Source organism: Onychostoma macrolepis, chromosome 22 (assembly GCF_012432095.1).
Source record: "Onychostoma macrolepis isolate SWU-2019 chromosome 22, ASM1243209v1, whole genome shotgun sequence".
Taxonomy (NCBI): Eukaryota; Metazoa; Chordata; class Actinopteri; order Cypriniformes; family Cyprinidae; genus Onychostoma; species Onychostoma macrolepis.
Genome location: NC_081176.1, coordinates 13172293 through 13196423, shown reverse-complemented (window position 1 = coordinate 13196423; position 24131 = coordinate 13172293). Strand labels below are relative to the sequence as shown.

The window sequence follows — 24131 nt, the reverse complement described above, 5'->3', positions numbered from 1 at the left end:
GCTCCACCGGGCTCCCTTGTCCCTCCGGCTCCGCCTTGGTCAGTCGTCGACCATCCGCCGCCTCGGGACTCCACTCCTCTGGCTTTGCCTCATCACTCCATCCCTCCAGCTTTGTCAGGCTCCTCCTTCCCTCCAGCTCCACCTTCATCCTCAGTCGCACCGGCTCCACCGCGGTCTTCCGGATCCCCGCCTCCACCTCAGTCGCCGATACTTCGCGGCAGTTAATACACAGAGCCGTAGTTCACTAACAAGCTACGCGATATCGCGTTCATAATCGCAGATGAATCGCATTCGATTATGAACGTGATATCGCGTAGCTTGTCAGTGAACTACGGCTCGGTGTATTAACTGCTGCTTCATTTGAAAACAGGTGATGGAGATTTACCGCCAATCACAGAGCCGGCTTAACTGACGAGATGCGCGTGAGAATCGCATGCGATTAATTGCACAGCCCTACTTAACGTTCTGACAGTTTTTACCTTTGATATTATAACAGTGATTAAGAAGTAAAGTTAAGCATTGACTCAAAGTATACAGATGTTTTTGGAGGGAGCTGTTGCCATGGTGAATTATAATTTTGGAGCTCAATTGATCGTAAGTCAACTCAGAGTTCAAGTTTAAACTCAGTTGGTTGAACCTCTTTATTTAAACGGGCCCCAGGTAAATGGCGTTATCTGTTTTTCATGTTTGTAGAGTAAATATCTTTACATGGCTTTTTAAAAATGTTGGGTGCCAGAGTTTTGCATGTTTTGGCGAATCACTGAATACTTGCGTCACTGGTAGTTCTTATAGTCCTGGGTTAGACTACTCTACTCTGACGTAGGAGCTAATTTAGTTCCCCTAAACGGAGTTCCTAGATCTAAAACCGCTCCTAGTTCCTGTACTCCAAAAAGCAGATACTTCCACTAATAGTTCTAGGAACTATGAAAATGTTAGTAACCAGTATAGTTTTCTTTTACTTGTCATTTTCAACAAATCAAAGGTGATTGGAGAAACATTCATACTGATTGCAAACATCAGGAGGTCAGAATAAATATTATCTGAACGGCTTCATTTTTATATTTATATCTTGTTCACAATTTTTGCAACCATATTTTGAAAATGTCAAAGCTCTGACTTTGGTCCACATTATTAATCAGATGAAACTCGCTCACTTCACTGCACTATATTCTGCATGAGATTGCATGCACTGGAAAATTCAAATGTTATGAAAACTGTTTTAGGTATTCATGTCTATCATCTGTCTGAACTTGGCACTGTACCTTTCCGAGAGACATAAAAAGGTTGTTGTTTTTGTTCATTCGTATGCATTTGGCTACCTACCAATAAGGAAACAGTCTGTAAAAAGCATTTCACATGTACGGGGTGAGTGTGGCACAAAAGCGGGGTTAATTGTTACACTACATGATTTAAACATTTCCACACTCTAGCATAAGAGCATTTACAAAATTTCCTATTATTTCCTTGCCATATCATCACCATATAGAGAAAAAATGTGCCAAGGTTAGGGTTAGTAAGATATCGCTGAACATTTATTTAACCATTGCAAAAGTACATTTCTGGCTGAAGTAAATTTGTCATCTGTGTTTTTAGTGTTTATTGAAAATGAGACACAAACGTTTATTATTTTTACAGTTATTTCATAATTATTTTAATCTCCAAACTGTTTTAGATAGTTCTGCTTCACTTTCTTTTGTCTAGGTGGGCCGTAGAATGGAAATGTTTGGGAACCCCTGTTTTAAAATAATCATTGGATAATAAATTTACTAGGGATGCACGATATGAAAAATTTTAACTGATACCGATAACCGATAATTAAGTCCTTCTCATGGCCGATACCGATAAGTTCACATTTTTATATTATAATTTTCATATAATCTGCAGTTTGTGCACCCAGGAGAATACAAAATCTAAGATGCACTGATGAAACTGATATTTTAGTAGCTCTGGACTAACTATAATAGCAAACATCAGTTCTGACTCTTCAAATGTTTTTATTTTTTGTGTAAGGCATCACAATACTTAATAACAGAAATGGTTTAACAGAACTATGACAGAACTATGGTTCATCTGCAATTAACAACTCATTAACAACAAATTTATATTCAAATATTTAATGCATAAAGAAATGCATCTATTCAACCTTTTTAGTGCATGAGGATGAGGAAGTTATATAGGGACTTTAAGCAACAGCTGCGAATGGAACGGCTACGTTGACCGGTAAGCTGTTTCACCGCCGTAGCCGAGAACATAAAAATCATTAAGCAACCTAAACAAGACTGCGCAACATGGCATTCAGTCATTTATTTAAATACAGATTATGGATTAGGCAGTAATTACATTGTTCTCTTCACATATCTTTAGTCTCAGTGCTACCTGAGGTGCTGTTGCTAACAGCAGACTTATCTTTGTACAAATGAAAAAAATCGTTAAAATTAGCTTAAGTTTAAAACATAATCAACACAGATTAAATTAAAGACTAATGGTAGAATCGTATACTGATGGAATTAAATGGTATATACCATAAAATGCAACATTTAACTACATAAGCTGTCACGTTATAACGACTACAGCAAAACAGCCATTCTCCGCTAGTAGACGGTTACAGTAGAACGCCACGCAGTAGCAGCTGAAGTCGCGAACGCGCAATATGATGTTGGAATGCCGTTGCCGTTCCAGCAGTGGAGGCTGCTTAAAGTCCCTAATTATTATTTTCTTTTAATACAGCTTCGCCACGATGACGACCTTTCGAGTGAGATATATAAGATTTCTTGTGTTAAAACTTGACGCCTTTTTTCTCGGAATCCTTGCACAACATGCATTGCAAATAGCAATGGTATTGTCCTCCTCTGCCACCGAGAAAAACTTCCAGACCGGCGAAGACACGTTCACAAATGATGACCTAATGAGCGCAAGCTGAGATGATAAGCTGAGAGTCACTGCAGTTTAAAGCTGCAGTCACTTGCTCTCGGAAAGTGGATGATTCTCAGATAAATCAGACTGATTGATTGATTTACCAGCAAGCGTACTTTATCGGATTTCATTTATTTATCGGAGCAATAAAAATGACGTCATTTTCACCCATATCGGTCGATAATTTATCGGTCCGATAAATATCGTGCATCCCTAAAATCTATCCAATTCAAATGAATGCATCAACATATTTATACTTTTTCTACTGTTTTCTCAGGTTTAACATGGCCTTTTCCTTTCACTTTTTTTTTTTTTTAGATTTACAGAATTTTTTTTTTTTATTGAACTTTTTTACTTTAATTTTAGAGCTAATAGAAGAGAACAAGAAGATTGAAGATGGGGAGAACCATTGTATCAAAACTGAAGAAACATCCTGGAAACATCCCTCATGCAAGCAAAATCTTGATACTAACATAAAATGTCATCTTGAAGGGAAGCTATACACATGTGATCAGTGTGGGAAGAACTTCAGCCTAAAATCTACCCTTAACAAACACATGAATATCCATTCTGGGGAGACACTGTACAAATGTGGTCAATGTGGGAAGAGCTTCAAAAATAAAGCTTCTCTTAATAAACACACAAGGATCCACACTGGAGAGAAGCCGCACACTTGTGATTATTGTGGGAGGAGTTTCACACAAAAAGGATACCTTAATGCACATCTAAAAACCCACACTGGAGAGAAGCCGTACACATGTGATCAGTGTGGGAAGAGTTTCTCACAAAAAGGAACCCTTAATGTACACATGAGGATCCACACTGGAGAAAGACCGCACACATGTAATCATTGTGGGAAGAGTTTCAGACTTAAGCAACCCCTTAACGAACACATGAGGATCCACACTGGAGAGAAGCCATATGCATGTGATCAGTGTGGAAAGAGTTTCACACGAAAAATAAACCTTGATGAACACCTAACAACCCACACTGGAGAGGAGCCGTACACATGTAATCATTGTGGAAAGAGTTTCAGCAAATGCGGTAGTTTTAAAAGACATCTGCTTATTCATTCAAGAGAAAGACAAGATAACTGTGACCAAAGCAGTAGAAATTTTTTTAGGGCAGATTCCCTGAAGGACCACCTGAAGGTTCATACAACGGAGAAGCCTCATGTATGTTATTTATGTGGAAAGAGTTTTAGTCAGATGTTTGCATTAAAGATACACCAGAAAAAACACAGCGGTGTGAAGGATCATGTTTGCTCTGAGTGTGGCAAGGCTTTTTTTACAGATAGTGCCCTGAAACTGCACAAGACAGTTCACACTACAGAAACACCTTACAAGTGTTCACACTGTAGCAAGAGATTCAAACGGTCAACACATCTACAAAAACATGAGAGGATCCACACTGGAGAGAAGCCGTATACATGTGAACAATGTGGGAAGAGCTTCAGACTAAAAGAAATGCTTAATCAACACATGAATATCCACACTGGAGAGAAGCCGCACACATGCGATCACTGTGGGAAGAATTTCACACAAAAAGGTAACCTTAACAAACACATGAGAATCCACACTGGAGAGAAGCTACACACATGTGATCAGTGCGGGAAGGGTTTCTTAGAAAAAGGAAACCTTAAAGACCACATGAATATCCACACTGAGAGAAGCCGCACATGCGATCACTGTGGGAAGAATTTCACACAAAAAGGTAACCTTAACAAACACATGAGAATCCACACTGAGAGAAGCTACACACATGTGATCAGTGCGGGAAGGGTTTCTTAGAAAAAGGAAACCTTAAAGACCACATGAATATCCACACTGGAGAGAAGCCGTACACATGTGAACAGTGTGGGAAGAGTTTCAAATATAAAGGAAACCTTATTGTACACATGAAAGGCCACACTGGAGAGAGGCCACACACATGTGATCAGTGTGGGAAGAGTTTCAAATATAAAGGAAACCTTATTGTACACATGAAAGGCCACACTGGGGAGAAGCCACACACATGTGATCAGTGTGGGAAGAGTTTTGCAGAAAAGGCAATCCTTAATGAACACATAAGGATCCACACTGGAGAGAAGCCATACACATGTGATCAGTGTGGAAGGAGTTTCACACAAAGAGGAGCTCTTATTGCACACAAGAAAACCCACAGTGAAGAAAAGCCATATACCTGTGATCAATGTGGGAGGAGTTTCAAACGAAAAGAAAGCCTTTGTGATCACATGAGGATCCACACTGGAGAAAAGCCGTACATATGTGATCAGTGTGGGAGGTGTTTCATACGAAGAGTAACCCTTTATCAACACAAGAAAACTCACACTGGAGTGAAGCCATACACATGTGAACAATGTGGGAAGAGTTTCAAGAATTCAAATTTTCTTAAAGTACATCTGTGTACTCATTCTAGAGAAAGACAGTATAACTCTGAACAGTGCAGTAAAAAAAAATTCAGGGCAGATTTAAATTATCACCAGAAACAACACAGCAGTGTGAAGGATCATGCTTGTTCTGAGTGTGGGAAGACTTTTTTTACATATGGTGCGATGAAAGTGCACCAGACAGTTCACACTACAGAAACACCTTACAAGTGTTCACACTGTGACAAGAGATTCAAACGGACAACACATCTACAAATACATGAGAGGATCCACACTGGAGAGAAGCCGCATTACTGCCATTCATGTGGGAAGAGATTCACTCAATTATCTTCTCTAATCTCTCATAAATTACATGTCTGCGTGTCTGAAATTATAGTAAGTAGTTCGAGTTCTGATCCTGTACTTCCAGGTGTGATAGGTGCTAGGTAGGGCTGCATCAAGTACCGTAATTGTTTTGATAATCAATTAATCAGAAATCATTTGAATGATTAATCAATCGATTGTTGATTATTTCACAGATTAATCAGTATCTTTGATTATTTGGATTTTGGAGATTAAAATGTTGAGTTATATCCGTTCTAACTAATAAATAAAAAAAGATATCACTTCAGGTTTTGAAAGTGTCCTTTTAATAAACTTTGAGTAAACTGAATTATTATTCTCTTTAGGTATTGTCCTCATCAGAAGTCATCAATAGATGGTTTCACTGGACACACACTCCTGGCCCGAAGTTAACTTCCGGTCTGTGCTTGTTTATCGGTCTTGCTAATGGCGCCGACTAGGGCTGTCGCGGTTAAGGAATTTCCCTTGCGATAATTTTGAGTGGCTCAATAGCGCGGTATGCGGTATTACCGCATATATATATATATATATATATATATATATATATATATATATATATATATATATATATATATATATGTAAGGAGGTCATGTAAGGAGGTCATATTCAGAAACCAATAAAACCGAAACTAAATCGCGTTGAAACAGGAAGTGAAGTAAACACAAGAGAATGACAAAATAATGGTGAACATAAAACTTAAACCTCACAATAAGATCATTAGTATATTGTTAGCCTATATACATACAGTTAGTTCCGATCCTCGAATCTGACTGGACAAGATACTTTTTCTGTTGATATTTCACCTGCGTGTTCTAGACGGCTGTCAGTCAGTGCAGCTTCATTGTTTCGATCTCTCTCTCATTCTCTCGTCTGTTTAGGCATGTTAAGTGCAAATTTACTGAGCCTCTGTGCAAATCAGCATGATACACATTGTTATCATTACTAATATTCAGTACACATGCACGAAGTGTAAAACAAGAAGGGCGTAACCTTACGAAAAATAAAACACTGAAATATTGCGGTTGTTGCATTCCTCTGCGGTTATGCTCGTCAATAGCGCGGTATTGCGATATTGCGGTTATCGCGACAGCCCTAGCGCCGACCACAAACGCATTTAAAGTTAAGGTGATGAGTAGACTGAAGTTGGGCTCAGGTTGTTATGCTGTGATGCAACCCGGTGTTTCACATACAGTGGTTTAATTATGGCAGCCCCACAATAGCAAAACTGACCGCCACAAATAGATTTTCCAAAAGGCTTTGACTTCGTTGAATAAACATGAGCACTGCATGTTTCAAAATCAAAATATACTTGTTATACTTGTTATATATTTTGCTACTCTAGAGGGACTTGGCTGTTGTTCTTGTTGATTATTTACTGTCTGTTTGCTTATGTGCATCAATCCGAGTGTAAACGGTGAGAGATGTTCAGGCAGGAGAAAAGCGTTTGGTTAACGGTGAATATTGACCTATCGTGCATCCTGTTGCCTTGATGTAATGACGGAATGCTCAGCTCGGAATGCATTTTCAAATCCACAATGACTTAAACTATATTCTTTGCAGGGTATTTAATGAAAATGCAATTGAAACATCATATATGTAAGTGTCGATGCATTTAAGAAAAATAAAAGACATTTAAATCACCATTTTGCTACCCTTTTGCTGCACCTTTGACTCAGAATGCATTTTGAAATTCTCACTGCATTTTACTACAATTATCACGTGCTATCACGATGAAAATGCAATCCCAGGTGTCCTACCCCTAAGTCTAAATGCATTTAGGAAAAACAGCATTTAAATGATAATTTTGCTACAGTTTTTGCTTGGACATGTTAAACATATCTAATCAATTTGGGTAATACAATTTCATTTTAATTTTGCAATTTATAAAGCTTTAAAATATGTTTTTAATTTGCATATTAAAACTAGTATAGAAAATGGCAAATTTAAATTATATAATTGAATTTTCATTTTCATTTTGCAATAAATGTTGCACATATGTATGGGAAAATTTAAATTTAAATACAGAAATACATTGACATTTTACATATGCAAAATGGCAATGCAATATTACATTTTCAAATTGAATTTAGCTACACATGCTTCCATCGTACACAGCTTTGAGTATTCTGAGGTGAGAGAATTTGTATACTTATACAATTATAAATATACAGCTTGTTAAAGCAAAATTTTACAGGGTTATTATTACTATGTTGTTTTAATCTGGTACAACTCTATTTGTGCGTACTTTCTGTTCAGGCGTCTGCTAACTGGAATAAACATTTAGCCTAGCAGTCAGGGTTGCTAACCATTCCAAATTATCACAGAATCGTCCCGTATTTAAGACATAATTTTGTCCCGTATACGCAGGCATACGCCTTATGGCCACTCAAACAATACAAATAAAAATTCTGAATTGAAAGTAATTGATTTTTAGACACATCATTGCTTGGTTTTGTACGTTTACTGAAAGCTTTAAGACCAGTTATCTATATATAATGACTGTTCCCTCAACCCTCTATTTGTGTTAGTTTCTCAGTCTACATTACATTTACATTAGTGTTTTAGAAGGCCAAACAACTCATTTAAAAAATTAATCCAATTAAGCAAACATTTATTTTGGATCTGTTTTGCCTCCATTGCTGCTTAAAAAAAGTGGACCCTGCACCTGCATAGCTAGTCAGCAATTTAGAGCTTTAAAAACTTTTGCAGTTGTGGTCTAATAAATAGAGAGTCGGACTTATAAACCGAAGGTCACGGGTTTGAGTCTCAGGTTCGTCAGGGATTGTAGGTGGGGGGAGTGAATGTCCAGCGCTCTCTCCACCCTTAATACCACGACTGAGGTAAGACCCTTGAGCAAGGCACCGAACCCCCAACTGCTCCCCGGGTGCCGCAGCACTGCCCACTGCTCCGGGTGTGTGTTCACAGTGTGTGTGTGTTCACTGCTGTGTGTGTGCACGTTGGATGGGTTAAATGCAGAGCACAAATTCTGAGTATGGGTCACCATACTTGGCCACACGTCACTTCACTTTCACATAATTTTCACACAGTAAATTGTTAAAGATAAGTAAACAGTCAGTAATAAAATAGGAACAAACAAATAAATTAGCAACAGCATAAATAAATACAACTGAACGAATTTAAGGTACAGAAATTGAAATCAAAAGTTTAAAAATACTGCATAGTTTTCTTTTCATAAATAAAATATTGATTAATAAATTGCAAATTTAAGGTACAGAAATTGAAATCGAAAGTTTAAAAATACTGCATAGTTTTCTTTTCATAAATAAAATATTAATAAATTACAAAAGATTTTCAGTCAAATCAATGAATGATTTTTTGTTCTTTGATTAACATTAATGACATGCTGTTTCTTTAACACCGAAGCCACACGGATTTAAAATAGTTACACATGCGTTTTCTTTCTCATATGTTTACATTCACTTAAAGAGGTCATATGATGTTGCTAAAAATAACCTTATTTTGTGTATTTGGTGTGATGCAATGTGTTTGTGGTTTAAGGTTAAAAAAAAAACACATTTTCCACATACTGTATATTATTGTTGCTCTTCTATGCTCCACCTTTCTGAAACGTGTCGATTTTTACAAAGCTCATCGTTCTGAGAAGCGAGGTGTGCTCTGATTGGCCAGCTATCCAGTGCGTAGTGATTGGCCAGATACCTCAAGCGTGTGACGGAAATGTTACGCCCCTTACTTATTGTGAGGCCGTGTCCCAGCGCGACGAGACAAAAACAATAAAACCCATTATAAACGAGGCATGTTGTTGCATCCAGTGGGGACATAATTGCTGGTTATAATGACTTATACTGTCCTTTTACGTGTTGCGTTGCATCGCGCCGTGTAAACATTACCATGTCTGCATTTGTGATTGGAGAAACGGCAATCAACAAGCGCTACTCTACACAACTCGCGTTTGAATAGTCAGTGGCAAATTCTTTAAAAATGAAAACATACTTACAGGCTGTGAGTCATAAGCGCCAGACTGCCCTTGCAAAGTTGGAATTGCCCCACTTTATAGAAACAGCCTTTGTGCTTAGCCAGCATTGTAGGCTACTCTCCTCCCAGGTTCAGGCTCCTCCATAAAATGCGCTGCACACACTCTAATATTTGGGTTTAACTGTTCTGGAACAGTGTTGTAAATGCAACTTAACCACTGATTTCTAGTTATGTCCTCTTTTGGAAGCCCAAACAAAGTAGTTTCACTTTCCTGGGTTTTAGGTACCATGAAAGGAGCTTAGCTTTTAGCTGCGTTCATTGCCATAGTTGCACTCCATGGCTAACCTGCTCCGGGGCAGGTTATAGGCGCGTTTGACTTGAAGCAGCGCTGCACAGAATGATCACTGTATGACATCAAAGTACCGCGAGAGCAATAAGAAAGCAGTCGGATCCTATGCATTCGAATCACTCGCGGTACTTTGATGTCATAGGGTGATCATTCTGCGCAGGGCTGCTTCAAGTCGAACGCGCCTAATGTTCTGAGTTAGAGATCTCAAACTGAAATTGGACCAATCAGATGTGAGCAAAGTGACACATGTCTGACACAAAGTCACTCCCCCAGTTTATCTTGCTCCAAACTAAAGATCACTAGTACTAAAAAAAAAAATTGTCTGGCTTTAATTTCTTAGTTATTTTATATGATTTATATAATTATGTAGTTAATATTATTATTATTAAAGCAATTTTAGTTTAACAGTTATTATAAATCATTTATTTTAAATTAATGTTAATATATACAGATCGTATGTAATATAAATAAGTTGTAGAATAGATAATGCTTTAAAAATGACTACATGTGACCTTACATGTTCAAGTCTGTATTGCTGTATATTTCCAACTATATAAACTAATTTAACAAGTTTCACTTGTGACTGCACTGATAAAGCAAGATAATTTGTTTTATTTGTCCTCTTTCATGAACAAGAACTTTTTTCATTGTAAATGCATTTAAATTAATCATATTTTTCAATCTCTTAACCTTTAGCAAAACCTTTTACCAAGGCTCGTGATTGGCTGTTCGCCAGTGATGTCACACATTCATGTGCACGTGCTCCACAAACTCAGGATCAAAGCCTGAGTTGACTAAGGAAGTTGATGATCAGCATCATGGTACCAATGGTAAATCCAAAGCTGGATTGGAGTGGTTTGGTTTTGTCAACTCAAAACTAATCCTGTAACTCTGAATTTGTTCATCTACCATCATGGTACAGGCCCCCAGAGAATGGCATGCGAGAACTTCAAAAACCAAACAATGACTGTCAAAGCACACAAGAAAGGCCCCCCTTAAGAAGAAATGTGCTATTTACTGCACCTAAAATGTATAAATTCAAGAAAAAAAATATATGAGATGCACCTGTATGCATTCATTTGCGCGATTCTCATTTGCTACTTAAATCTACAACATTTTAAAAAACATAAAATATTAGATCAAGTAAGCACAGAATCAACTTTGCGCTGCTGCGCACAATCGCATCAAAGATCAGATAACTAGACACGTGCATCTTGAAAAGCGAATGTTTTGGAAAGTGCTAAGCCCTGTTTTTGTGCCCTCTAGTAGTTTAGATGAAAGTAATATCAAAGGTGCCTTTTACTCCGGGGCGCCTTTAGCCCCGTTGTACCCTATATTCACAAGGGGAAACAAGTTTACAAGGGGAGTTTTTAATTGGAGCAACAGGAGCAGGCAAAACGCTTCAAAAATATACTATAAGATGGTAGTGACGCAGAAAGAAACGGGTTGTTATCCAGTAATATATTGGATCTGTAGGATCAGAACGAGTCAGACAAATTTAAGATTCGATCAGAACATCGAAACAAGAGGAGCCGAAATTCCCGAGAGGCCCCAAGAAAACAGGACAACGTCATAAATCAGATTCCTAGCTCCGACCTCTGAAGGAAGCCTAACCAACAAGCCTCTTCCAGAACAGCTTGCAACATTAAGACAAAAGAACACTTATTGATAAGTCCAACGCAGGAAGGAGATCGTCAAATTTGGGGCAAATAATCAAGATTAATGGTCAAAGAGATGGCCATCACATGTGTTCCACAAGAGAAATCACGAGCTTCTTTAGATTGACTTTTCCCCCACCCACAAGACAAAGACTGAGACTGAAATTATTTAGGAGACCTTTTAACCTCTCTGGTCTTCACCGAACATGTCCATATGTCCTACATAGAACTACACAGAGACTTTCTTTTTCATATGCACATAAAATCATCCTAAAAGGACATTGCTAGGCATAACACTATATTATGTATGTAATCCACACATTAGACTATCTTGTTTTAAGCACATATTATGTATGTCTTTTTAATAACTATTGAATGACTTTTAAGGTTTATTCGTGTTTGGTATGTATGAGTTTGACAATTCTAGATTGAAACGTTTCTTTCAATTAATTCTGTGTCAAATGTATCATATTCTGGTTATAGAAATCATGTCCAAAATTATACTTTACAAGAGCGTGTAAAATTCGGACCATGTGACCAGATAACAAACTGATTTATGATGGGAGGAACACCCCTAGCTAAGATAATAGCCTATCTTATTGGTCAACACACCAGTTGGGAGGTGTTCCAAAAGCCGAGTTTAAAAACTCAGGACACCGTCAAACCCCCCCTTCTCGCCTTTCTCTCTTCTGTCTTCTCGCCACCACATTTTGACGCTGCTTTTTAGCGCTCTTTGAGCATGCTCTGGCCTACAGGCCAGTTGCTACTTAACACCACGATGAGAAGAAAAAACACCTAGTCTCGTTACACCCTTTCTTTCTTTTATTTTAGTTTATTTTCCGTTGCGAGTTTCGTGTTCTCAGTTTAAGTTTTGCCACCACGCCTTGTCTCCGAGTTCAACTCGAGCCTGTGACCGCCTCAAAACTTCAACCAGACCAACTCCGCATCTCCAGCCAACGCCCAAGACATCACTTCAACGACTACTGAACTTCCAGCCAATCGGCAACTTGGGAAACCCCTTTTCCTGCAACGACGACGACGACAAAAGGGAATCCCTGTAGCACAAAGGCAACGCAAGCAAGTAACCTCCAGATTCTAACTGAGCTGGTGCATTTAATATAAATTTTAGCCTCATTGAGAAACTCAATGTGAGGGTTAATTAAGTGATTGATGGTTGTTCAGGTCTATGCAATAGCACATATTGCTATAAACTTGGGATTTCACATTCTCATTCTCTAAACTCATCCTTTCTCTCATTCTGCAACGTGTGAATGCGTGTGTTCATGTGTTAGATTAGTTTATGTCTTAGGTTTATATAAATAAAGTCTTATTTATATTGAAAAGAGAAGTATCTTGTGTTTTGTGCTTACAAGTTAATGTCTTAATCTGCCGATCTTGTTACTGTGCTTATTAATAGTGTTTTCGCTATATTTTGGATTTTAATATCCAGTGCAGAGTTGATGTTATACGGCTCGTTCAGTGAATCGCTGCTAACTCCGTGATTAGCTGCAAAACAGTGATTCTGTTCAAATTCCCTATAAAATCATAAATGATTCCCTTTGAGCTAAATTAAATTATTTACATATTAAACCCTACAGATCACTGTTACACAGCAATAAAAGCTGCATATTACTCTGTCCCACTGGCAGCTTTAGGACTCTCTGATCACTGTTTGTTTCATCTTATACCGACCTACAGGCAGAAACTGAAATCAGCTAAACCTGTATTAAGGACTGTAAAGAGACAGACTAATGAAGCAGAGCGGGATTTACAAGCCTGTTTCTTTCTCACTGATTGGAGTGTTTTTGAAGCTGCTGCTAACGATCTGGTTGAGATCACAGAGACTGTAACATCTTATATGAGTTTCTGTGAAGATATGTATATGCATTCCTACCAAGACTCATTTAACTTACAACAACGACAAACCATGGTTTATTGCACATTAATTAATTAATATGATTAATTGCACAGCCCTAAATAAAAACATAGTATATTAAAGCGTCTTTGGTTTTTCCATGGTTTCTACAAAATAAAACTGGAAATGGATGGCTATGACAATATTGATAGGTCACACAATGACAAAATTGCTTATTTCTCTGGATTTAAACATTCTTGGAAACATTTAGGATATAATGTAAGTACACATGTCAACAACATATATAACATTGTTCTAGTGCAGGGGTCTTCAACTAAAACGGCTCGAGGTCCAGTAATGAACCCTCCCCACCAGCCGAGGTCCGAACAATTATATATAAAAAACAATTGATGGTTTTTGCCAGGCCAGGGTATCTGCAGGATATTTAAGCTTAAATTCAAGATTTTTAAAGACCTTTTTTTTTAAGACCTGCACAAAAAAATTAAAATAAATTAAAAATTAAATGACTGTAAAAAGCATGATTTACAGTTCAGATACAGGTTTTCACAAAAACAAGCAAGTATTATATTAATTAAATAACATATAAATATATTTTACTGCCTTATTTGTTTACATTTTATTACACATTATCTTGGATTGGATTGAACATGGATTGATTTTCACATTGGCCTTTGACAACAGCAGACGTACGGGCTGATTGAAAATGGAAAAACATTCTCTTCCAGCAGGTGGCGCTTTGGGAATGGCAAAGCCCAAGAGACGGACTCCACAAAGCAGCGAAGCAGATGACTTTGAAACGTGCAGCGCTCTTATTTATTCAATGAATAGCGCAATTCTTGTCTTTCAGTCACCACATTTAAGACCTCCTGAAATCATAATTAAGCCTTTCTTGTAACATTTAAGATTTTTAAGGACCTGTCAACTATCCTAATTTTTGAAAATGCCATTGTTTTTCACCCACTGAAAGTTTCATCTGTCTGTGCGCAGCGGGCCGCTCTCTGCTCTCATCACTGCTAGCAGGACTGCACCCAATCGGCACTAGAGCTGACCTTGATCTGCTAGATATAAATTTGATTTACTAGAAATTAGCGTTTGGTATTTATTTCATTATGTCAAAAGCCTTCACGGTTTCGGACCGGAGACCACTACCGTAAAGACTACAAAAGCTGCGCCAGTTCAAATAGAAGCTGTATATGTAGGTCCGGGTCCAGATGGGACAGCTTCTGGGTCCGGACCCGGACCGCGGTCCGCCTGTTAGTGACCTATGTTCTAGTGGTTTTTGACCAAATATATTAATTTACAAGTGATGTTTTTGCTGAGATCTCCATTATGATGTAAATTTTCATGTAAAGCCTTTTTGATGCTTGTTTTGCAATCACATCTTTTGTTATGTTGATGTAATAAACTGAGATGATGCACATCAAAGTTTTAGTGAAAACACCAGTGGTGAGGGCACATCTGCTAAAAACAACTCCAGTTGTGGCAGGATAAGAGAGATCAAAAATGACGGAGATGTGCGAAGTGAAAGTGCAGAAAAGCAGTGTCTGCTTCATGCACAACTTGAACAAAATACAACAGGTAAAGCTATCAGCTGTGTGGACATAAAAAATTGTAAAGTTTGAAAATGTTCCTATAAAGAAGATCATTATGCTAAATATATGCACTGTATTGCATATTCATAGTTTTACTTAACCTTTTGTCTACGTGATAGGAAAGAATGCAAGGAGCTGAAGATAAAGTTCAATTCAACCCTAATTAATCAAATTATTAATCAAAATAGTCATTGTATAACGGTTTACTCTTCCTATGGTGGAGGTGACATGTTTGGTTCACTTAGTTTTGTCATGGCCATGACATCATAACTCGTGGGAACGTGATAATATGTCATGTAAACAAACCTGCGAGACCATAGCAACCAGAGGATTATCAGATATTATCAGATAAAACATTAAGACACAGCGGTGTGAAGAATCATATGTGTTTTGATTGTGGGAATGTCTTTTTTGATAGTGCTCAACTGAGACGGCACCAGAGAACTCACACTGGAGAAAAACCTTACAAGTTTTGCTTCGTCGTTGTCTTTACTCAATCATACAAGAAACAAATGTCTAAAATCACAGTAAGCAGTTCATCTTCAGATCCAGCACTTTCAAGTGCAACAGTGTTCTCACTAAATGTGACATGATGCAACAAACAATCTCTTATATAAATCTGCCTTAAACAGCTGTTATGAGAGACAGGACAAAAAATACAGTGAATAAAGTTCATCTTTAAGACTATGAGATTCAGATCAACTTAAAGATGATGTTCCTCCCAAAAGAGCAAAATCTAAAAAGTTTTATTCTTACATATAATTCTGTATTGTTAAATTTAATAAATTGTATTCTTCTAATGCATATGTATCACTTCAAGTGCTTCAACCATCATCTTGTCAAGGTTTTTTTTTTTTTTAGTTCTGTAAGTTCATTTGTGTTTTAGTTGGGTTTTGTTCTGTTCCTGTTTGCAGTGTAGCCAACTGCTTTCAATAAAAAAGTAGCTAAATTTGTCATGTCGCCTATGGCTGGGCATACCATAAATCGGCAAGAAAATAAATACATTATTGAGAAAGTATATCTGTTTTTTTACTCCCCTCACTGTACTGTCACCCTAGGCAGCTGTCTAGTTTGCCTATAGCAGTGGTTCCAAAACTGGGGGGCGCGACCCCTAGGGGGGGCGCGGAGTTAATGATAAGGGGGGCGCGGCAAGGCTAGTGTACATACAGTCAGCCGATATTTATAGGGACGAACCGAAATTTCAAAAGAGAAAAACGGTCCAATGAGCCGAAAATATCTGCCGCGCCGCCCGGCAGTATTCAGCGCGCACTCTCTCTCTCTCTAATCACTGCCGTCGTGACACTCCGCTGAATATTCCGCTCTATGAATGTGCGCAAAGCAAAGTCCTCTCAAATAACGCGCCAACAGAAAATTTCAATGTATACTTGTTCCTTTTTGCAATAGCGCTATTGTGATGTAACATGCTGTAGTACAGATGTACTGCACAACGGTGGAAAATAACGCCACCCTCTCGTGACGCGATGCTCTGCTCACGTGCTCTGATAATAATAGATTTGTAGGACTATAAAAAAAGTTATATCCGATTCGGTTTCATAGAACTGAATAAAAATAATATATTGATTGATATTTAATATTAATAGGCTATATTTTCTGTCCAATTTTGTGTTACTTTCAATAAACGTGGTTATTTTATTGGCTTGTGATTTTTAAATTCAGTATCATTAAAATTGAGTTAAATTAAAAAGTCTTACAAAAATGACTTAATATTATTTAAAAAAAATAATAAATAATTATTACAAAGCAGTTTTGGTTTCGGCCATTGATGTCACCTCTGATTCAACAACTAGGCTTCAGTTTAAGTCCAAGGCATTGGCTGCATTTTGGATTGGAGTGGAAAAGGAGAGCCCTGGCAATACTCCTTCCTTTTGCCACATCCTACCTATGTTAGATAGGGGTTTCTGCAGTTGCCTCAATCAAGACAAAATACAGATCAAAGCTGGACATTGAAAATGAGCTAAGAGTGGCAGTCTCACAGCTGCATCCCCGATTTGAGAGGATCTGCAGCACAAGGCAAGCCCATCCCAGTCACTGAAAAGACTGTGGGACTAGTAAGAATAAGTCTAAATCCTGCAGTTCAAAAATGTTCATTTTTGACAACAAAGAGAAAATCTGTTGAAAACAATGAATACTGTTACATAGTTAATAATAATAATAATAATAATAATAAAGAAATAAATGTTGAAGCTGCATGCTTTACTTGTAATGCTTCTACTATTGACTAGTTCCTTATTTAGTTTTTTTTATTTTTTAGTTTTTTTCTCAGTAAGTTGTCACACACTGAATTTGTGTTAATTACCATTAATAAATTACAATGTTTCAAACAAATCCTCCTGGAGGTGTGTTTATGTGTATGTGTGTATGTGGGGGTGGGGGGGGGGCCTTCATTTTTTATTCTGCAAAAGGGGGGCCCGGCAGAAAAAGTTTGGGAACCACTGGCCTATAGGCACGCACTGGCCCTGCCGCTGAAGGCCGTCTCATTTTGAAGATCCTTGGAAGACAGCCTTAGTTTTGTGTTCAACCGCCATTAAACACAAAAGAAGAAGAAGTTGTTACCAAAATGCAAAAAAGCGCTAAATGTCATGAGATGTCTAGCAGGAGTTGATTGGGGTGCTTGTCGGCAGTCCCTTAAAAGAATATATTGTGCTCTGATAAGATCAGAAATTGATTATGGTAGTATAGTGTATAGCTCTGCATCTAATACACAACTTTTAAAATTAGAGGCAATACAATCACAAGCAATGAGAATTTGTTGTGGAGCTTTTATGTATCATCCCGTTTATCAGCAGTTCATGTAGAGATGGGCGAGATGCTTCAAGAGTTTCGTTGACTTAAGTTAAAGATGAGGTACTGGATAAGCATAAAGGGACATTCGGACAGTCATCCAGTTAAGATAGTGTTGAAGGAATGTTGGGAATACGAATATAAAAAATTATCAAGCTTTGGATGGAAGGCCAATGAGGAAGCAAAGGAAATGGGCTTAAGTGAAATTTATATTGCCCCTACTGTGCTAGGTCAGCAATCCCTCATTGGCCTTTCCCAATGCCTTTGATTGACGTAAAGTTGCATGAAGAAAAATATAATAATGAAACAAGTGTGTTATAAAGTTTAGTTGTACAGCAATATATAGATCTTACATATTATAGTGCAGTACAAATATACACTGGTGGTTCAAAGGATCCAGACTCTGGGAAAGCAGCTGCAGCAGTATATTTTCCCCTATTCAAAATTAAAATGTCAAAAAGAACCTCAGATCATATTTATGTATTTACAACCAAATACAACCAACAAAGGCAGTGATATGCACAGATTCTCTTTCAGCACTGAACAGTTTATCAAGTGGAAAATCATTAGCAAGACCATACATGATAAATGAAGTAATGCAGTCTATTTAGAATAAAACAGTATGGACTTCTGGTAAATTTTGTGTGGGTACACTCACATATGGGTGTGAAAGGAAATGAGGAGGCTGATCTTTTAGCTAAAAAGGCATTAAACCATTCACAAATAGCCGTTGAAATGGCATTAAGTAAAACAGAAATAAAAGCGATAATAGCAAAAGAAATACAGAATATACGGCAGAATGAATGGAAAGAAGGAACAAAAGGTAGACATTTATACTGCATACAAGAAAAAGTTGGTTCAGAGAGAAGATTTGGAAACAGGAAAGAGTACATTTTAATAACAAGAATTGGTCATTGTTTTTATTAAATCAGTGCTTGCATAGAATAGGAAACATGAAAATGGAAATTGTGACAAATGTGGGTTAGCAGAAACTGTAGAACATGTACTTATAAAATGTGAGACTTATGAATGTTTCAAGACAAGCTTTAAGATATTTGGAAATAAATGATCTGTCACTCCAGGTTCTGTTAGCCCTACTAAAAAATAAAAAAATAAAATAATAATAAAATAAAAAATAGAAGCCCAATAGAAACCATCACAGAAATTCCAATGGTTTCCATTAAAATAGCATTATAAACCATTAGCTTTTTTCCAGTAAAACCATTACAAAATTCCTTTTTGTAGTGTGTCTCGGGCATTTTTCCAATAGGATTTAACATCCCACCAATAGAATCCATCACATACCACACCATTATAGTTTCCATTAAAACCAATACAATTCCCATTATAACCATTAAAACCATTACATTTTCTATTGTTTTAAGGGCAGGGTTCTATTATTATTTTTTTTATTTTTTTTCAGCAGGGAGGGTATGGACCTAAACAATCAAGAATCTATCGAGAATTAGGCTAGTTGTTTATCTAAAGGAAACAGGATTGGTTAATAGGATTTATGATACCATTTTATTTAATTAATTATTTATTTATTTATTTATTTATGTATTCTCTCTTTTAATTTCTTATCGTAAGTAGTTCTTGTTTCGAAACTTCCTATCCATTGTGCGTGCCACACTCCTTTCCAGTAGGTGGCGGGAATGCACCTTTAAGTTGGTTTGCCAACCGCCATGAAATCCTAGAAGAAGAAGAAGTTGATACTACTAGTGCCATAACACAGCTTTGAGTCATCTGAGGTGAGATAATTCGATTATTCATACAATTATAAAAATAAAATAACATGTTAAAGTGTCATTTCTGTGTTGTTTTAATGTGGTACAGCTCTATTTGTGCGTCTGCTAACTGAAATAAACATTTAGCCTAGCAGCAGGGTTGCCAACCATTCCGAATTATCACGCAATTGTCCCGTATTTAAGACGTAACTTTTCATAACATACATTCGCCGTATGACCACCCAAACAATACGAATAACAAATTCTAAATTGAAAATAATTGATTTTTGGTCACATCATTGTTTGTTTTGCGAGGGTTTGCTGAAGGCGTTAAGACCCAGCAGAACCCTGGTCGCTCCCGCATCACAGCGAGAGGTTAATGAGGTTTATTATGCGTTGGTGTAGAACACGGCTCTGGCCAATTTGCTGCCTTAGGCAAGATTTTACCTGGTGCCCCTTGCCTCACATTAACATTAGTGAATATCAACTAACTTGAGCTAACATCAATAATACATTTGTAACAGTATTATATATATATATATATATATATATAATAATTTTTTTACTTAGTTATTGACAATTAATAAGTTTGAATTATTACCATCAAACCGGAGGTACAGAGTCCCAAGATTTAACAAAGTTAGGCTGAAACACTCTTTTGTGCATTTAGAGCTGAATAAGAAACTTAATCAAAAATCGAGAGTATTGTGAACATGGTGTAGTTGTATAAGTGTAGTAGAATAATGTAATGTTTAAGGGTGTGTAATGTATAATGTGTTTTGTTCTTGTATGGATGAAGTGTATGTTGTTGTTTAAAGGATGTTGATTGTTGTAAACATAGATACTGCTATGCAAGAAAAATTTCAGACCCGTCTGACAATAAAGTGCTATATATATTTTTTTGTCTTTGTACCGTTTTTCTTCTCTTTATTTTTTCTTCTCTGGGCACCCTTTGGACTTCGGTCTTTTTGACGTAGTGATAATAATAATTTATCAGTGAATATCCTGGTGTAGAATGTCAATATATTGTAATAAATTCACAAACCCATCCCCTAAGTTATTACTACACGACTGGTGAAGAATTAATTATTTTGGAATTAAATAGGCCAGGCAGTACAGTAAAGATATTTTGAGTGTCCCTTATTTTCAGCGATGTGAGAAACTACTATTGAATTCATTGAGGCCTGAGTGACTTTCTATGTTGTTGTCTGTTTGTGTGATTATTAACGGGGATTTTCCTGGCTCAAAATAAGGTGGAGGTGGTAAAATACTGCTCATGTGCACACATGCAAGGGTACCGAATTTCAACTGGCTGAAGAAAACATGTTACAAGTACAATCTACAAGTACAGTTTTCCTTGATCAGTTTTCTCTGAAGGGATATAGCTACTCAATTCAAGCTCACTAAAGATGTGCAAATAGTCAGAGAAAATAAGAATAAGATTTATAAAAAAAAACAGATTGAGACCCTTCACAGCAGACGCGCATCTTTTACATGAGATTGGTTTCTGAGATTGGCAAATTGAGAGATCTCTCAAGTTGTCCAATCATTGGAAGCAATTATCAGCAGATAACGATCGGTAGCTGATCTTGCTGAAGTTAGCTGAAGTTGTCCGAAACATGAGAATGCTTCATTTAAAGCACTTCAAATAAAAAAGCATAAGCGTTTACCACGTCTTGCTCTGTTGTACTTTGGCAGATGCGTGCGCTGCTTAATGCCTCTGACAAGTGTTTTCCTCAGCATATAACTTGCCTTTTGTGGTTATATACTAATCTGTCAAATGTTAGAAAGTTTAGAAAGATATAATACTTAGAATATGTAAATTCATTTTTAAACAAATTAAATAACTTTACATTTTGATAGATGAATGAACATAAACAACAAGATTTAAGTGTGAGAATTAATGAAAGCATCAATTTTATAACTGATTTATTTTTTATTTTGGCAGATCTGCTCCTCCAACCACATAGGAATTTACCAACAGTTCAACTCCTCCCACAACAATTAATGGAAAAAGCTGAAAACATGACTGATCCAGAACCCTGCGGAATAAAACAGGAAGATACTGAAGAACAAATAGGTTGGTGTATATTCTTCATTCTTCACTAAGTTTATAAAACTTCAAGCAGTCCCACCAGATTTGTGGTTGCAGTTAGAAAAAATCATAAAAGCTGTGAAATAACAGTTAAAGCTGCAGTACAGAAAAGACATGAAGTTACAAGTTACGTCGGTTCATTGTTTTGATGATTATATTGAGTTGAGGCTCAGTTTTTAACAGTGCTAATGCTATCAAAAAATGCCCCTCCAAAAAGAAAAGACATAATGAATAGAATAATGTGAGCCGATATTGTCTTCAACTGTTGTTTTGAAAAGAGTTGTTTTTAAAAAAAATAACATCACAAAAGTTAGGCAATGCAACCTTCTACGCACACCGTGGCAATAGAATGGCCATTACTAGTCCATTTTTTTTAGTTTACTCGCCAGACTAACACACATATGTTTGTATTTATGTATGATTCCACCAAATCAGCTTATCTTCCTTAATGACCGATCGTTTCACTAGATAAGACGCTTATTCCTCGGCTGGGATTGTGTAGAGCCCTTTGAAGCTGTAACTAAGCATTGGCCACCATAAAAGTCTGCTATATAGAGAAAAATCCTGGAAATGTTTTCCTCAAAAAACTTCATTTCACGAGTTCGCACTAACATATAATATGATTGAGTAATTAGTAAGCATATTTGGCGTGCTGTCCGGAGGGAGGGCTCCGAGCTCGGGATAGAGCCCGAACCCAGAGCATTCGCGCTAGGCTTGCTGCGATAGTCGGTGTTGACGGTGACACTGGTGTGAAGCCACAGCACCGGTTTCGTCACTTTCTCACCCCGACCGTCGTTTATATTTTTTTTATAGTAATAAAAATCATTTAGTTTAGTTGGAGAACAAACGATATAATTAAAACTGAACACGGCTGCTCGAATGACAGTCAGATCAGATTTCATTTATCACGTGAAGAGTGAGTCAAGCTGACTGACAAGAAGAGAGAGGTGAGAAAGACAAGACCATGGCGGAAGAGTTTCAAAACAAAATGCAAAAGCGGCTGTTTTAAAAAATATTTTGGATTTTGAAAAGCCTGTTGACTTCTGCCATTTATCTAAGGTGATAGTAGAAGTTTCATATTTATTTGATTCCACAGTGCTTGCTGATTTTTATTTATTTAAATTGTGTAATTTAAAAAAAAAAATTATATTACATCAAGGTGTATGCCGTGCTGCCAAGCTTTCTTATTCGTTTTGCAAATAAACGCTCTACGTTTCTTATTTATATGGTTCCACAGTGTTTACTGATTTTCAGTTTTGTATACATATTTAAACTTTGTGTAAGTTATTTTATATAACATGGTGTATTTTTATTTGTTTTGTTAAAAGTTTAAGCTTAAGTTTAAGATTAGGCCGAATTGCTGCTAATTTGAAAGTCCTCACCGTCACAACCCTAGTTCGCGCACAGCATCAGATCGAGTATACTTTGAAAGTCTACGTGTTTGACTGTACGCATACGCTAGGTGGTCTCTTTGTGGGTTCCAAGGAGGACTTTGCTAAAAAACACTACTGTTATTGACAGCTTCTATGCAGATAAATAGTTGGACACCATGGAGAACTCTGCCCCCTATAGCCAAAAGAGCCAGGTGATCATAGGCAGAGCATGTGTAATGGGGCGTTCACAGCAGACGCGAATTAAGTGTTAAGCGCAAGTGATTTACATGTTAAGTCAATGCAAAGACGCGATAGACATCCTGCGGCGCGGTTCGCGCAAATAAGGTGGCACGAATTGAGCGAAACACTAGTTTTACGCACGAATCGTGCGAGTTGAAAAATCTGAACTTTGGCGAATATTCACGCCACGTTAACCAATCAGGAGCTTGCTCTAGTAGTGACGTGATTACGACGTAGCGAGCGGAGGCAGAAATCCGAAACAACAGTGGAGGGCAAAATCATCGTCGCTGTATGTGGATACCCGGAGCTGTATGATACATCTTCGTACTTTTATAGAAACATGAATAAAAAGGATCTTGCTTGGAAGAAAGTGAGTGAGGAGGTCGGACAATCTGGTAAGTTGTAAAAAACGCTCTTTACTCAATTTGAACTATATATATATATATATACATATTGAGTTGAGGTGTTTATTCAGTGTGCAGAAAGAAGTGGAAGAGTCTAGGGAGTGACACATATTTAAAAGAGAGGAGAAAGGAGACGGAGAAGAGGAGTGGGTCAGCAGCAGGGTCAGGGAAAAAATGGAAGTACTCTGCGGTCCTGTCTTTCCTCGCCCCTTCGTCTCCCCATGGGAGACAAGCGGGAATGTGGAGAGGGGGGATGAGGAGAATCAGGCCGCAGGGTACGACCACTCCGAGGACCAGGAGTAGACAGAAACAGCAGAAGCAGGGAACTCAGAGACAGGAGGTGTCTTGACAAGTGAAGCAACACAACAGGGCATATACAGGTGCATCTCAATAAATTAGAATGTCGTGGAAAAGTT

General features: G+C 37.4%; 2 protein-coding genes across 8 annotated transcripts in view; both read left to right on the top strand.

The window, feature by feature from the left end:
- Positions 1-24131, top strand: part of LOC131530908 (oocyte zinc finger protein XlCOF6-like) — an 84188-nt gene that overhangs the window by 30890 nt on the left and 29167 nt on the right. For 3 of the 7 annotated variants that reach the window (XM_058761432.1, XM_058761423.1, XM_058761424.1), the window contains exon 3: positions 21552-21683. In XM_058761432.1, the coding sequence (XP_058617415.1) occupies positions 21552-21683 (132 nt within the window). Of the gene's footprint in view, positions 1-19556; positions 19629-20832; positions 20949-21551; positions 21684-24131 lie in introns of those variants that run through there. The other 4 variants (XM_058761427.1, XM_058761428.1, XM_058761429.1 and 1 more) reach the window with 4 other exon arrangements.
- Positions 4595-6169, top strand: LOC131530915 (gastrula zinc finger protein XlCGF7.1-like). Its single transcript, XM_058761450.1, has one exon. The coding sequence runs from the start codon at positions 4727-4729 to the stop codon at positions 5729-5731; it is 1005 nt and encodes a 334-aa protein (XP_058617433.1). The 5' UTR covers positions 4595-4726; the 3' UTR covers positions 5732-6169.

Coding starts and splice junctions, on each gene's coding strand:
- LOC131530915 (XM_058761450.1), top strand. CDS start 4,727: ATGAATATCCACACTGGAGAGAAGCCGTACACATGTGAACAGTGTGGG.